This window comes from Chlorocebus sabaeus, chromosome 3, assembly GCF_047675955.1.
Source record: "Chlorocebus sabaeus isolate Y175 chromosome 3, mChlSab1.0.hap1, whole genome shotgun sequence".
In the NCBI taxonomy this organism is placed as follows: domain Eukaryota; kingdom Metazoa; phylum Chordata; class Mammalia; order Primates; family Cercopithecidae; genus Chlorocebus; species Chlorocebus sabaeus.
Genome location: NC_132906.1, coordinates 29,324,424 through 29,341,104, shown reverse-complemented (window position 1 = coordinate 29,341,104; position 16,681 = coordinate 29,324,424). Strand labels below are relative to the sequence as shown.

General features: G+C 44.7%; 1 protein-coding gene across 1 annotated transcript in view; it reads left to right on the top strand.

Moving 5' to 3' along the window:
* The first annotated feature begins 6,308 nt into the window (after nucleotides 1-6,308).
* C3H13orf42 (chromosome 3 C13orf42 homolog) overlaps nucleotides 6,309-16,681 on the top strand; it is a 31,175-nt gene continuing 20,802 nt past the window's right edge. The window contains exon 1 of the mRNA XM_007960438.3: nucleotides 6,309-8,335. Coding sequence (XP_007958629.2) covers nucleotides 7,922-8,335 — 414 coding nt within the window. The 5' untranslated portion in view covers nucleotides 6,309-7,921. The remainder of the gene's footprint in view (nucleotides 8,336-16,681) is intronic.

Genomic DNA, 16,681 nt, shown 5'->3' with positions numbered 1-16,681 from the left:
ATCTGCAGCTCACTCCATGCTTGCAGCCACAGGGCATGCCATACACCTAGTCGTTCCATACACATGGGCATTTCATACACCTGGGCATGCCATACGCCTGGACATGCCATACATCTGGGCCCGCCATACACCTGGGGATACTGTACACCTAGGCATGCCGTACACCTGGGCACACCATACACCAGGGCATGCCATGTGCCCGGGCACACTGTACACCTGGGCATACTTTACCCCTGGACATGCCGTACACCTGGGCACACCATAACCAGGGCATGCTATGTGCCTGGGCACACTGTACACCTGGGCATACTGTACCCTTGGGCATGTCGTACACCTGGGCATACTATACCCCTGGGCATACTGTATGCCCAAGTATGCAAATAAGGCCAGGCTGGCTGTGTCACTAGCACCCTAGGCTACAAGATCATCTCTTTGGGGTGCTATTCCTAATTATGCCATAGACAAGTAGTAGACAAACTGGATATATGGTCACTCTATGTGCAGGGATTGTTTCACCTTAATATGTTTTGAGTTTTTGCTGCTGCCTGAAGAAGAGTCACCATTTCTCATCGATGAAAGCAGATAGCTGAGGTTGCCTGTGTAAAAAATCACCACCTTGAATGCCCCCATCCAGGCAGCTTCACTCTCTGCCCCAGTGTTGCTCACACCTGATTCTAGGGAAGACTCACTAAGGCTAATCCATCAGCAAATGCCTGGTGGCCCAACACTTGGAGCCCCACAAAGCAATCAGTGTCCCTCCATCGATCGAGAAGGTGAAGACTTGAGGAAGCGTGAGGTAGGAGGCCTTCCGTGCCCCTCTCCAGGTGTCTTCTGGAGGACTGTTGTGGAGGAGGCAGCCAGACCAGTTCCCTGTCAGGGGATAAATAGGAAGACTTTGATCTTGTGAAAAGTTAAAAAGTTGTTTTTCCCTCAATGTCACTACTCGAGGTCCAGATGAAGAAAATGTCTTCTTCATCTTCTTTCCCTTCTCTTTCTTAACTCCACAAATGAAACTGAACGATCTATCAGAGATTGCTGGTTGCCTCCCCTCAACCCCAGAGCTGCTATAGCAACAGAAGTTGGAACTGGACACAAGATCATCCTACAAAAGACCATATGTCTTAGCTCCCCATGCAGCTCTGGGTACCTTGTGAGTAGATTCTGGTCAATGTGAGGTGATTACAAGTGAAAGGAATGTGCAAAGCCTTTTCTTTCCCATTTTTCTGTTGGCTAAAACAAGGATACTTCCTTCTGAGCCACTTTTGACCATGTAGGCAAGAGCAACATACTTAGGGAGTGAGGGAGCAATGACATGGAAGGAGCCTGGGTCCCTGAGTGTTCACATGGAGCAGAGACATCTCCCCTGGATTAGCTTCCTCTGCACTGTTACACAAGAGAAAAATAAATATGTATATTCTTATCTGAGTTATGGAAGCCAAACTGATATTCTAATATAATAGCCTTAAATTAGAGAAAAAAGAAAAAAAATAGGAGGGGAGAGGAAGGTCTGGGAAGAGAGGTAGGTAGGAGGTAGGTGCAGGAGGTGAAAAAAATACCGGACAACAGATATTTCATTTATTCCAACCCCAAAAGTACTGTCAGTCTCAGCCATCTACCTTGGGTTTGGAAAATCACACTCAATTTTTCTGTTGATTGTCATGTAAATGTTTGATAAAGAAGCATAAGCATTCATGAGAAGACTGTATCTTTTTTCTACAAGTTCCAATAAAATGCTGCAGTATATCACTTTAAAATGATTGAGGATAAGGCTGAGTCCCTGAATTTGTCTTTCCAAAGTATTATATAATCCACTCATAATTATTCACTTTCCTTTTACATTTTCGGAAAATGAGACCTATTCCTACAATGATTTATGAAACTCAGTTTTGGGTACTATAATCTATTTTGCTATTAATCTTTGCTGAATACATTTAGAAAAATAAACTGACTAGGATATATAGTATTCTCAAAGTCAGCTACAAATAATTTGGAGCTTATTCTTAGACAAATCTGTTCAGTGGCTGCTCTCCAATGAAGTCCTCCCCACTTCCACCTGGATGGCCATCTTAGCTTCCTAAGGAGCTGTGGCAGTCTACTATACCTGTGGCCCCAATAAGCCATTCTCACACCCTTGTGTAGTCCCCTCCCCTTAATCTGAGCTAGTCCTGTGATTTGACTAAATCAACAGAATTGGGTAGGAAAACTAGGGCGCTAGTTCCCAGTTTCAGCCTGAAGGCTTGGCCGTGTCCACCTTTGAACTGTTGGATGCCCTGAGTAGCCATTTAAGTATTCCAGCCACCTCACTGGAGAGACCATGTGGAGAGGAAGAGGCTCCCCATTTGCGCCTAGACCCAGACAACCCACTACTGATTGCAGTCACACAAGTGCCACTGGCACACCCAACAGAAGCCCAGCTAAATTGCAGATTTGTGAGCAAATATAATGATCATTGTTTCAAGCCAGGAAAGTCTTGGGATGGTTTGTACATAGTAATAGATAAACAAATCATTAGCCTTTCTTGAATCATATGGAGCTCCTACTTAAGTTTCCTAAATGGAATTTTCTCACAATTCCATTTGCCACGTCATCTTCTGTTCTAAGTTTTTAACCAGCCAGGGTCGCCATATACTGTTGTGTGGATTGTACACTGTACCAGGGCACCTGCCAAGGGAGCCAGTGGGGACTGCTTAGCTAGCCTTCACCTGGAGAGGGCACTTTTTCTAAATTGAAGGAAATGTTTTATGGCTCCCAGAAGTCTGATAACAGGCACCTTGTAGAATTGAATCCAAAGTTGTTGAACTGGCCTTTAAGACCCTCCTTTAACTGCCTGCTGCCACCTTTGCCCTTCCCTTCCAACTTTCTCCAATCCAGCCTCTCATTACTCATCTCCAAGCTTGGCTTAGCTGGGTTACTCTACCCCCCACTGTCAGATGTGCCCATTCTGCCTGACGGGCAGCAATGTACACGATCCTTCCAAATTAGGGCCATGCGTTCTAAAGGAGGATATAGTTCCACCACCAACCCTTTGTGTACTCAGGCACCAGGACATTTTCAATCTTGTAAACCTCAGAGGATCTAATGGCTTACAGGTACTTTTTTTTTTTTTTTTTTTTAAGAGGTTTCCAAACACGTTAAATTAAGAGGGGATGGTGTACCAATGTGTTATTCTGCTTTTGGTCTTCATATGTGGAGGGCTTTGGAGCTGCTCTTTCCCCGGAGAACTGTGCTTCATCTGTCAAAGATCTAAAGCACAGGGCTTCGCTGTCTGAGCCAGGGAAGCTGGTCTCCAGGGAAAATTCTTTCCTCAGAATTCATAGTGTAACCAGAAAGCTAAATGTTCCAATACACTGTGCAAATGGACTTCGTGACATGGGATACACGTTGTCGAACTTTGTAATCTTACCCTTCATTCAATATTCAACACATTTATTTGATCTCTTCCTTTTCTCAGCGTCCCCTTCTTCTGCACTCTTCCTTCGTTCCCCCCACCCCCACCTCCCTGCCTCTGGGAAGGGCTGACTCAGAGTCACCTTCCTGTCAGGGGAGTGGTTGAGGGGATTTCTAGATGTGCAATTAGGGACCAAGGTATTGATTGTTTTCTTTGACTCGGGACTCTAGATGAAGTACAGTTGCAGGCTAGTGGGATTAAAGGAGCTATGATCTTGAGAGGTGTGTGCCAGAGACTATCCCCGGTTACACCATGATACAAGGCAATGTCCCCAACTGTAGGGAGGAAAATGATGAGGTGCTCACCTGAATCCATGCCAGAAAGGGACAGGATGCCTGGGTAAATGCCCTGTAAGCAGGTGTGCTGTTCACGATAGGGGGAACCAATGAACATCTTAGGGAAACTTAGCACTATTCAGAATAGCAGGTGAAACTAGCAGTTTCTAGCTGATTGTTATTAAGGCCCATTTGAGCCTGTGATCTCTACAAATATTGCAGAATGAAAGGCCCTTTGAATTATAATTGGATTCCAAATATTTGCCTGGAATAATAGCTTGGCAACTATATTCTGGGAACTGTGAAGTAGAAATCATATTTTTATAGTCTTATAAGTAAAAATTACTATGATTGAGCAAATATGCCTATTAAGTGTTCTCTATTATCTCATTTATTTTTGTTGTTTTTTAATTGTATATATTTAAGGTAGATGACATGATCTTTTCATATACAAAGTGATATGGGTACTACAGTGAAGCAACTTAACGTATCTGTCATCCCACATGGTTATCCATCTCCCTCCTTTTTTGACAAGAACACCTAAAACCTATTCTTTCGGCAGAAATCTCAAATACAACACATTATTATTCAATGTACTCCTCATGTTGTACGTTAGAGTCCTAGACTTGTTCATCCTACATATCTGCACATTGCAGCATTATTCACAATAGCCAAGATACGAAAACAACCAAAGTGTTCGCTGATGGATGAATAGATAAAGAAGCTGTGTATCTATCTATCTGTCTGTCTATCTATCTATCTATCTATCTATCTATCCATCTATCAATCAATCAATCATCTGTCTATCATCTATCTGTAGTGGAATCTTATTTAGCTTTAAAAAAGAAGATTCTGCCACTCACTACAACATGGGTGAACCTGGTGGACATTATAAGTGAAATAAGCCAGACCCAGAAATAAATATTCTGTACGATCTCACTGTATGTGGAATCTTTAAAAAAAAAAAAGGTCAAATACACACAGATAGAGAATAAAATGGTATTTACCAGAGGCAGGGTGGGGGTGCAGGGAGGAAGGAGAAGATGTAGGTCAAAGGATATAGTATCTCATTTAATCATTACACCAGCTCTATGAAAAAGGTGGTATCTAGTTTTGGTGGTGATAGATCCAGAATTCAGAGGTTTTAAATAACTTTCTTAAGCTGGTAGGTAGTCGAGCTGTGATTCAAACTCTGAATAAGGCCCATACTCTCATTCTCTCCTGCTACCCTGGCCTGCCCTTCCAGTCATGAGCAGCACCACGAGACCAGGCTCATCTAGGAGCAAGCAGAGGCTCCGTCAGCTCTTCTGCACCTGCTGCCTGTAGCTGCCCCTGCCCAGCACTGCTACACGGCAAATCTTCTGGACTGCTCAGCCGTCACGCCGGGGTTCTGTACTTTACATTTGAGAAATTCTGGAATAAAGCAAGTTTTGTTACACAAGTCACTTTATGCAGATTCTCTGGCCAAGCCTCAAGGTTCTGACACCACCAGGAAGAGGAAGTCTGGTCTGAGCCCAGTGAGGAGCACATAGGCAGTGGGGCTGATGTGGAGGGGCTAGGCTGGGAGAGAGGATGCAGGCTCTTCTCTCTCCCTGCTTACATGTTTGTCCACATTCCACGATGTGTAAAAAGAGTCAAGCCTGGGGAGCCTGATTTGGAGTTTGATGGGCATTTGTAGTTTCCTTGTGATACACTTTGTGGCTAGGTATGGTTGCTCACTCCTGTAATCCAGGCACTTTGGGAGGCCAAGTCAGGAGGATTGCTGAGGCCAGGAGTTCAAGACCAGCCTGGGCAACATAGCAAGACCCTATCTCTACTTAAAACACACACACACACACACGAAATACACTTTGAAAAGCCACAAGGTGATTTCACACTCATTTTTTACAGCTAAGGTCATGAGAAAATCTAAGTAAGATACGTTACAGGCAGTCACTATTCTGGATGAATTTCCTCCACCAGCAGAGGTGACAAGTATTTTGTAGGGAGAAAGCATTCTTTCCCCTCACCCAACTCAGTAGGAGCTCCAGGAGGGAGGTGGCTTCAGGACAGGACTGGAATCGGAGGTGACTGATGGGAGTCAGCTGCTGGGCCATGGCTGCTGCTTAATGTCCTGTCCATTTCGTGTTGACGAAATGTTCTGCAGAGTTGATGTCAGTAGAATTTTCTCTCAATTTTCTTTCTAGGTCTGACCCTTGGGAAGAATCCAGCAGGAGGTAGGAGTGAAGAAAGGAGAATGTAGAGGAAGACAGTTTTATTCCCTTTGTGATCAAGAGGTTAGGTCGCTTGTGGCATTCTGGATATGGAGGGAGACTTCATCTTTATTGATTTAAACTCTATAAATCCATGTAGAATAAGTGTAATCATAAACCCACTGGCACGAGCTACTGAGAAAGAATGTGTAGTCATAGCCTGTGGATACCTCTGAGAAGAAGTTCAGTCAGCACTTACCCATCCTGGGTGCTTTGATATTATGCATGAGTCCAGGTAGAGAAGTGGGTTGGAGAGAGATTCCCCCTACATACCTGGGAACTCGGTGACTTTGTGAGTTCATTGCAGTGGGTGGGGGGGGGGGGGCGCGCATTGGGACCAGCATAATGGGTTGGAAGCCGGACAGTTGGGTCTGGGGACTGGTTCTGCAGTTGCCTGATTGAGACCACAGAGAAGTCTCATAACCTCTCCAGGGCGCCCCTTCTTCATCTGTGAATTGATGACTACTAAAGATGATAATGGAAATCATGCTTCTCTGCCAAGGAAGCTACAAATATTCAATAAGTTAATATGTGTGGGAATGCATTATCACCGCTAAAGCATCCTGCAACTGTAAAGCTGAAATGCTCCACATGTGAGGGGCTGTGCCACCCCAGTGCTTAGAAGAATGCCACAGGCAGAGGATGCCCTCAACAGGAGAACATTTATAATGATATTTTACAGTCATATAAAGAAAAGTATGGTGCAGGATAGAAACATTTAAAAATGTTTTTATTTGCATCACAGACCTCTGAATATCTGAAAAAACCATGAATCTTTTCATTCTCTTAAAACACACACACACCCCACACACAGAGCAAACAGCAAAAATAAACCATGCTAATACATTCATTCAGTAATGCTTTACATACAATTTCTGGGGGCTCATAGTTTCTCTTAGCTCATAGCTTTAAAAAATGCCTGACCTAGAGACTGGTGCAGGCTTCTACTCTCTGACTGTAGTCTAGGAGAGAAACAGACTGCATAGAAGAACGAACAAAAATAACAACGTTTAGAACCTGCCTGAGAAAAATGCTACAGAGAACACCTCTGGAATTCTAATAGATTCATACAACCCTCTTGAAAAAATAGTTTATGTCTGATCTTAACTAGTCGAAGTTAAAAACGTGCTCAGGCTAAAGAAAGGGTCTACCCCACAAATGTGGCCACCCTTCAGCTCACTGATGCTTTTGTGCAAAAAGTCGTGGTCCGGATATCTGAATCCTCCTCCTGCCTCCACAATGGGCTGCTATCCGGTAACGGCTGCGAGGTCCCATTACCGCAGGGTGAGGCTCCTCCAGGACGCTCAGATGCCTGCTCAGAGCCCGGCTTATCGGGGGATCTGCGAGCTCCTGCCAACGCCCTGGTGTGTCCACCCTATCTCAGGGGACTAGATTTTACCCTGAGCAACACATGATTTTTGGGTAAGGGCTGTCCCTGCTAAGTAGAATTTCATTTTGGATTCAGAGAATTCAGAACTGGAGTCAGCTCAGCCCAGGTGGAAATGTAAAAATCCACACCAAGATGAACTCAAACTGAGTGAAACCATGGCCAGCGATGGAAAGTGAAAAGGAAAGAAAATAACTGAGCAGGCAAAGCTCTGTCCCACTTTCTCCATCCAGCTGGGGCCTTCCACGGGAGAGCATAGAAGGTATTTACACCAAATGCTTCATAAAGCCAGCCAGGGCACTCGTTTTTAAGCTCACAGTGCACTACCTTCTATCTTCGGGTTGTTTATGGCATCTTGGTCATAGGATGTAAACATCCCCCATGGGAGATGTGCAGGTCACCCACCTGATCAAGCCGGTGCTTCCTGGGATCCCAGAGATCAGAGGCCTCCTGGAAGGCAGATGGTGCGAGGCCTGATGTCGGCTTCTCTCCCCGCATCTAGATCAAGTGGCGGCAGCACAGGCAGCTGGAAGGTACTCACAGAAAGAAATCGAACGCTATGTTCAGAAAGATCCACTCCATCTTTAACTCCAGCCCGCAGAGAAAGACGGCAGCCGAGAGCCCCTTCTACGAAGGAGCCAGCCCCGCAGTGAAGCTGATTCGAAGCAGCTCCATGTATGTGGTCGGGGACCACGGGGAGAAATTCAGCGAGTCCTTAAAGAAGTACAAAAGCACCAGTAGCATGGACACCAGCCTGTACTACCTGCGGCAGGAGGAGGACCGGGCGTGGATGTATTCGCGCACCCAGGACTGCCTCCAGTACCTGCAGGAGCTGCTGGCCTTGCGCAAAAAATATCTCAGCAGCTTCAGTGATCTGAAGCCCCACCGCACCCAGGGCATTTCCTCAACCTCCTCCAAATCCTCCAAGGGAGGGAAAAAGACCCCTGTCCGGTCTACTCCCAAAGAAATAAAGGTAAGTGCTGCTGAGCAGTACAATTTAGATGAGGGTTCTTCCAAGAGCCTTGGACAACTGTTTGAAAGCTTCTTCCCACCTCTGCATGGCTAAATTAATCTGACACATTCTGAGCCACAGCACAATAGTCCTCAGATGCTTTATGTGGCCATCTCCCCAGCCTGGGGAAGGGTGGCTAAGCTCATGTTTATTACTCATTTATTTATTATTAACTTTAGGTTCAGGGCTACGCATGCAGGTTTGTGATATAGGCAAATTATGTGTCACAAGGTTTTGGTGTACAGATTATTTTGTCACCCAGGTAATAAGCATAGTGCCTGATTGGTAGTTTCTTGATCCATGTTTATTTTTAATACCCAGGAAGCAAGAAGGAGCAGGTAACAGAGTCCACAGAGCAGCTCGGTGGGGAAAACACGGGTTTTGGTGTCAGGCGGCACCGTAGTTGTGTTGCACATCTGTCATTTACTGCCCAGTGTTGTAGGTGAGATAATGCTTGCATGGCATTTGTATGACAGCAAATCGTTTTTCAACAAATTATTGGTTTTTTAAAAATTATTGTTGTCACATCTAAAAATCCTGGTGAAAAGTAAAATCATCATATGACTAGATGTTTTCAAATATTGAGGTGCTTAGCCCCATGCAAGCCAAACAACTGGACGATTCCTCCATCTGTACCTCAGACCCAGGCATGTGGTGGCTCAGGTATAGCCACAGAGAGAGTCTGTGTCTTTTGGGAGATTCCTGGATGGCTTTGGGCACTGGAGGTCTCCAGACAGTCACAAGCATGAAATGAGTGAAAGAAATAATTTGCATTTATCTCTTTGTTTATGCTTATTGCAGTGTTTTGTATATATCCTCTTTTCTTGAGCATCCCAATAAAGCCAGTACAGTAGGTGGGGAGGAACTCCTTCAGTATCACAGAAGGGCAAACTGAGGCTCGGTGACCCGCCTCTACGTGCTAGGTCACCTAATTTTAATTATGAGCCGGCAATTCATTCCGTTACTCTTTCCTTCATTTCCTCAGACTTGTCTTTATTTATAGACAGAGTCTCCTCTGTTGATCAGGCTGGAGTGCGGGGGCATGATCATAGCTTACTGCAACCTCAAGCTCCTGAATTCAAGTGATCCTCCCACCTCAGCTTCCCGAGTAGCTGGGGCTACAGGCACCTGCCACCACATCTGGCTAATTTAAAAAAATATTTTTTGTAGAGACGGCAGTCTTGCTTTGTTGCTCAGGCTGGTCTCAAACTCCTGACCTCAAGCAGTCCTCCCACCTTGGTCTCCCAAAGTGCTGGGGTTACAGGTGTGAGACGCCAAACTCAGCCTGCTTTTATTTATTTCTAATGCCTGTAGGTTGAGGCTGTATTGTTGTATACTTCCGTCAATCATTTTCTTGATGACTGGATGAGATGTCTGCAGCAGCAGGCCTGTCTCCCGCTTCCTTGCTTTCTCCCCAGAGTGTCTTGTAGGCCGTGCAAGCTCCATTAATGTTGAATGACTGATTGGCCCACTATCAAATCTCTAGGGCTTGGCCTAACCCAATTGGTTTCAACCGTCTGCATGTTACACCAGGTGGGAGCCGTTTAAATCGTCATTTTAACTCTAAAAGTATGTCAGTGTTGGGGGCCCATACAAAAGGGTCCTAATCGCGGGTCCTGGTGCTGACTCTGTGGCCAGCGAGCTGTAGATTTGTGGGCCAGCCGCCTCTGATAACAGAGGGGGTTGCAGTGGTTTCTGGACTCTTTTCCAGCTTGGATATTCTGGGGTTCTAGGCACTGGCTAGATTTCCTCTAGGTACCACATTTCCCTGCAAATGGAGCTCTCTCTTATAGGACCTACCTCCCTTCCTTGTTGAGCTATCCGAAGATAGAGGGAGGGAATAGAAGCAGAATGACCAGCTCTAGCCCTTTGAATGGCTGTGCAGAGGCACACGGGCCTGCTATAATGTAGGGATCTCCTTCAGAGATGCCTCTCACCACAGCGCAATCAGGAAAGAGTTTTGAAAGGACACTGAGGTCAATCAGACCAAGATTTGAATTTTAGTTCTGCTATTTACCAGCTGTGTGCGTTTGTTAAGGGAAGTTCACCTCTCCGGGTCTGTTTTTCTGTCGGGTAGTAATGGAAATGATAACGTGAGGAGTAGGCTCCTGCACGTAATTGTTCGTAGCACATACCAGGTACTTACTCCAGTGTTTACTGACCCTGAAATGTTGGGTACAGGAGGCTCTTAGCAGTCTTTTCAACTGCTCTCTTTCCCCATGGCTCTGACAGAAACAGCTGTATGCTGGGCCTGCCTGTGAAATGATGGGTTCAGGCTTCATGGCGTGGCCCACGGCTGCCTGGGTCTCTGTGCATTGCCAGGACAGGGGACCGGGAGGACTCCTTCACCCTGGAATGCCGTTACCCCATGCTTTGGGACAAAGCTCTGCTGACATTCCAGATTTAGGGAAAACACCATTCTTTCTGCTGACTACCTACTGTGAGTTGAACTGTATCCCCTCAAAATGTATATGTGGAGGTCCTAACCCCCAGTACCACAGAAGGTGACCTCAGTTAGAAACTAGGTGATTTTAGATGCAATTAGTTAAGATGAGGTCATGCTGGAGTAGGGTGGGCCCCTAATCCCATAGGACTGGTGTTTGCATGAGAAGATGGCCATGTGAGGACACAGAGATGCAGGGAGAATGCCACGGACAAAAGCCAAGGATCTACCAGAAGCCAGGAGAAAGGCCTGGAACGGACCCTTCACCAGCACCTTCAGAGGGAGCATGGCCCTGTGGACACCTTCTGGCCTCCAGAACTGTGAGATCTGTAGCTCTAAGCTACAGAAGCCACCCAGTTTGTGGTGCTTTGTTACAGTGGCCCTAAGAAGTGAATATGCCCCTTTATAGAATTAGCCTCTTCTCTTCTCCAGCATTGGTCTGAACGCACCTCTATTTTAGCTTTCATCATGTTCTACTGCGGTTTGTTAAAATGTGTGTCTCCCCTGGTAGACTGCAGTGAACTTGGTGAGCTTGAAGCTGAAACAGTATCTTGCTCATTTTTCTATCTCCAGAGCATAGGAGTGAATGCTATCAGTTATTTGTAGATGCTTTATAGCCTTTAAAAGTCTGATGTCTTTTGTGCCATACAGAGGGGAGAGCTGGCCTCCATATAGGGAGGGAGCAGTGTTCTCTGTGGCTCCAGGGCACCATGTCAGGCCCTGTCTTCTGCCCTCCCTCCATCCAGATGCAAGCCCCTGGCCTGGCCACAGGACCTAAGTTCCCTTGTCTGTCCCTCTTTTGTGGTAAGATAGTGGCTTTTAAACTATTTTGATTAGGATCCATTGCAGTAAGAAACATATTTTGGCTATTGACCCAGTTTACCCAAACACACAAACAAAACAAAAGTTTTATGTAATAGACTTACTCCTGTTCCTTGCTTAGCACTCTGATGGTTTCCAAAGCATTCTATGCTATTCTAATGTTTTTTTTTTTAAAAAAACATTGTCATGATACACTAACTTGATTTCACAAGCCATTACTGGATCAAGGAAAATGGCTTTCATACTCTGGAGTGAGGCTGTCCAACAGGTCCCATTGACATGTGAATGGCATGCAAGTCCAGGGTACCAAATGGTCTGTTATCCCAGCCCCCTGGAGATACCCAGAGCCTGGAAGACCACCCATGTGGGTCGATGGGAGGAGGAAGTCAGGACACGCTAGAAACAAGGTGAGCCTCGGGTGGGTCTGGGAGCTCCTCCTGGGACCCTGCATGGTGGGGGTCTCTACCAGGCTCTCTGGCAATGTACTCCTCCCTCACAATAGGTCATTATAAAAATGAATGAAATACACTTTTTGCAACATTTTAAAATCAAAACAACAACAAAAATCCATATCTGAGGATTTTGTGTCAGTGTTGGGAATGAGCTGCAGGTTGGGACTCATTGTTTGGGTGCTAAAAGGTTAGAATTTCTAACTCAGGGCATAATGTGTGTGGCAGAAGGATGGCATGTTTGAAGTGTGTCTTGTCAAGGAATGTAGTCGCTGAACCAACAGGACAAGCCTCCTCCTGCTCTGGGCACCTTGGGTATTTCTTGCCAGTGAGGAGGAGCAGTGATGTTCTCCTCTACACCCATTTCCCCTGCTCCTGTGCCATAGCCCAGGCACAGTCAGGAACAATCAGCTGTTATTCCTGACTTCTAATCACCCTCCAAACCTGACACGTTGGCTATTAGTCCCATTCTACAAAGGAGAAAACTGGGGCCTGGGGGCATTAAGAGATTCGTGTAAGGCTATGCAGTTGATGAAAAGAAAGCCAGCATTTGATCCCAATCTGTATCATGTCAGAACTCACACTCTAGTCAATGTATCCACAGCACCTTTTGACTGGAAAACATGTTTTGATCTTGTATAACATACAAGATGCAAGAGCATACACCTTAGGATGCAGTGCAGAGGCTGCTTTATCCTGCACACCTGGTCCAGGGAGAGTCATTAGGGAGGCAGCTGCGTCATACTGCACATGGATTCTGTGTAGAATGAAGCCCTCCCAAAGTGGGAGAGACTGGGCTTCTTTTGTTCAAGAGAAACCTGGCTGAAAGGGAGTGGCCAGAAGGTATGCTTTAAATTGTTTTCTTTCCACAGTCTGTGGATGAAATTTATCTCCATCTTGACTTCTCTTCACATGGCTACATGATTCCAGTTTTACTCTAGGTCTCCATAGCACTGAAATATTGAGTTTGTATATCATCTACTTTTGTACTTCTCAATACACACTAGGAAAAGAACTGAGGAAACAGTGCAAGCACAGCTACAATCAGAACTTCATGATGGGTAGGTATTATGTAATGAAATCATTTTTCAACAAAATACTTTCATATTTCCCAGCTCATCCTACAAAGTATCTGATATGAAGTATCTATGGCAGCTGAATTAGCTTCTGTATCATATCAGAACTCACACTATCAATATATCTACAGCATCTTTTGACTGGAAAACATATTTTGATCTTGTATAACATAAAAGATTCAAGAGCATACAGAATTGTTAAGTAGCAACAGAAATTGGAAAATCAGGAGAGAAAAAAAATCATAGAAAATCAAGACCACTCAAAATAATATGCAGATCATAGAAGCTAATTCAGCTGCCATAGATGAGCCTTAGATTTGGCTCTGTCCTTGCTGGAAGCTAAGATAAAAAGAGCTGGACTTGTTTCAAAATTCTGATGATCTGAGAAGAACCATACCCATTGCTTAGGGGAGTGAGATTTTTCTTCTGGCTTTGAATTTCAAAATATCTCATATGGCACTTGACTAAGGGAGTCTTGTGTGATGTGGTTAGTGATGCCCTTAGTAATATTTTAGTGACAGTTTATTAATATATCACTCACTTGTCCCTTAACATATTTATTGAGCACATACTATGTGTCAGGAGCTGTTCTAGATGCTGGTGAAGAAGACAAAGTCCCTGTCCTCATGGGGGGAGTTAGTCTCGTGAGACAGCAAGACCAGAGTTCCTACAGTGATGTCTCAGAGCCCCAGCTGTAACAACACAGGATGTTGTCCTGAACTGCATCTTAGTGGGAGACTATGGATTGGCAGCTTAGCTGAGCTCAGTAGGTTCTGCCAGTCCCTTCTGAGCCCAGGGAACAATTCTAATGCCAGAGGTATGGATAGATCACACACCCTTCCAATGGCCTTTGTCAAAATCCTTTGAAGAATTGGTTCACCCCAGGAGAGAAAAATGTCTGTGAAAAGTAACAAGTTGTCCTGTGTGATTTTTGCTCTTCCCACTCCACCCTGCATCCTAGCATGTTAGACAGCCGATTGCTCCCTGCGCAGTTTGTTCCAGGGTTACGTATGGGATGTGACTGGCTTCAGCCTGTGTGTGTGCCTGTCCTTACTTTCTTGTTCTTGTTCATTTCTTCAAGCTGCAGCCCTCTCCTGCTATGACGAGCCCTGGGTTATTTTACTTCTCTCTTTTCTCACCTACTCATAAACATCACTTTTCTTAGCTTGGCTTTTTTTTTTTTTTTTTTTTTTTAAATAATAGCTTTAATTCACAAACCTAAAACTCACTCTTTTGGAGTGTACAAGTCAGTGGTTTTTAGTCTATTCAGTATTGTGTAATCTTCACCACCATCTAACTTGAAAACATTTTCATTACAAATTTAAGCTTTATTTTGGTGTGGTATAACAAATGTAAATAACTTTTACCATTTTCACACAGCACTTCATGGTTCCTGAAATGAGTGCTTTTTAGTGTCCTCAGATTATGGGTAATGAAGTCTATTACAGTTAACAAATTCTTAAGAAATTAAATACTTTTCTCGAACTCCTGGACTCAGGCAATCAGCCCACCTCAGCCTCCCATAGTGCTGGGATTACAGGTGTGAGCCACTGCGCCCCACATACTAAATGCTTTTCTTTGAATGACTTTGTATCAATTTTTTAAAAAGCAAAAGTGCATACTACTAGATATCTTTCAAAATGTTAATAGCCAGACAATAACCAGAGTCTTTCACACTAGTCTCCCATGAGCTTTTCCAAATTATCATTTATATAAATGCATAATAATTCATCCAAAGGACTATTAAGCCCTAATTAACGTATTTTTAGAACACTTTATGAAAGTATTGTTAGTAGTACCCTAGAAAATGAATTCCTTAAAAGATCGTGGACCCTCTCAAAGTACTTCATTTAGAAATCAGGAGAATGCTTTTATAAAAGGTTTGACAATTATTTCTTTAAATATGAAACAGCCTTTTAAAGTAAACTATTTTTAAACTACCATTTTAACTATTTTAAAAGGTACAATGCAGTGGCACTTAGTACATTCACGATGTTGTGTAGTGATCACTACCATCCATCTCCACAACTTTTTCATTCCAAACAGAAACTACACCCATCAAACACGAACTCCTCATTTCCCCCTTTTCCCCAGTCCATGATAGTCTCTGTTCTACTTTCTGTCTCTGTGAATTTGCCCATTTTAGCACCCGACATAAACGGAATCATACTCGTTCTTCTGTGTCTGGCTTATGGCACTTAGCACAACGTCTTCAAGGCTTGTCTATGTTGACGCATGTGTCAGAGCTTCCTTCCATTCTTTCTTTCTTTCTTTTTTTTTTTTTTTGAGATGGAGTCTTGCACTGTGGCCCAGGCTGGTATGCAGTGACGCAATCTTGGTTTGCTGCAACCTCTGGGTCCCGGGTTCAAGTGATTCTCCTGCCTCAGCTCCTGAGTAGCTGAGACTACGGGCACGTGCCACCACGCCCGGCTAATTTTTGTATTTTTAGTAGAGACGAGGTTTCACTACGGTGGCCAGGTTGGTCTCTAACTCCTGGCCTCATGATCCGCCCGCCTCGGCCTCCCATAGTGCTGGGATTACAGGTGTGAGCCACTGCGCTCGGCCCAGAACTTCCTTTCTTTCTATGACTGATCAGTCTTGGTTTCAATGGGAGGTGAAGAGGAAAAGTTGAAGCCTGTGCTCTGCCTCTGACCAGCGTGCTTGCTGGTATTTGGGGTCCTGCCTGAGGACAGCTCCCCACACTTTTAGGGCCAGAGAAACAGCAACACCCACAGGCCACTTTGAGAAATGGGCCACCTAAGTGAACCCAGGCCTGGCTAGATCACAGAGAAGAGGCTCGGGAGGCTGGCGACAGAGCCAGGCTGCTGTTTTGGGGTTGGCAGCAGAATCCTATGGAACCCCGTGGCTCCCACACAGTCCAGATGGTTCACATTGGACATTTTCTCAGGTGGGGGTTACTTGTTGATATGGCTTGGCTCTGTATCTCCACCCAAATCTCATCTCAAATTGTAATTCCCATGTATCAAGGGAGGGAGGTGACTGGATCATGGGGGCAGTTTACCCCAGGCTGTTCTCATGATAGCGAGGGAGTTCTCATGGGATCAGGTGGTTTTAAAAGTGTGGAACTTCCTCTCTTGCTGGCTCTTCTCTTTCCTGATGCCTTATGAAGAAGGTACTTGCTTCTCCTTCACCTCCTGCCATGATTGTAAGTTTCCTGAGGCTTCCCCAGCCATGCGGAACTGTGAGTCAATTAAACCTCTTTCCTTGATAAATTACCCAGTCTCAGGTATTTCTTTATAGCAGTGTGAACATGGACTGCTATGCTGGTCACCCACCACAGTCAGAAGAAATCTCATTAATTCTCTCATGGATCCCTGAGTAGCTTGGATTTCTGATATGTCTGCCTGGATGAACTAGTTGCAAAATATACACCCCTCCCTGACCCTCAACTAATGAAACTCACCTGTTATAAGAATGGTTTAAAAAGAGCCTGTTGAATTCTGAAGAATACCTGTCAAAAGTGATTGATTTTTAGTGAAAATAGTTTTATTCTGAA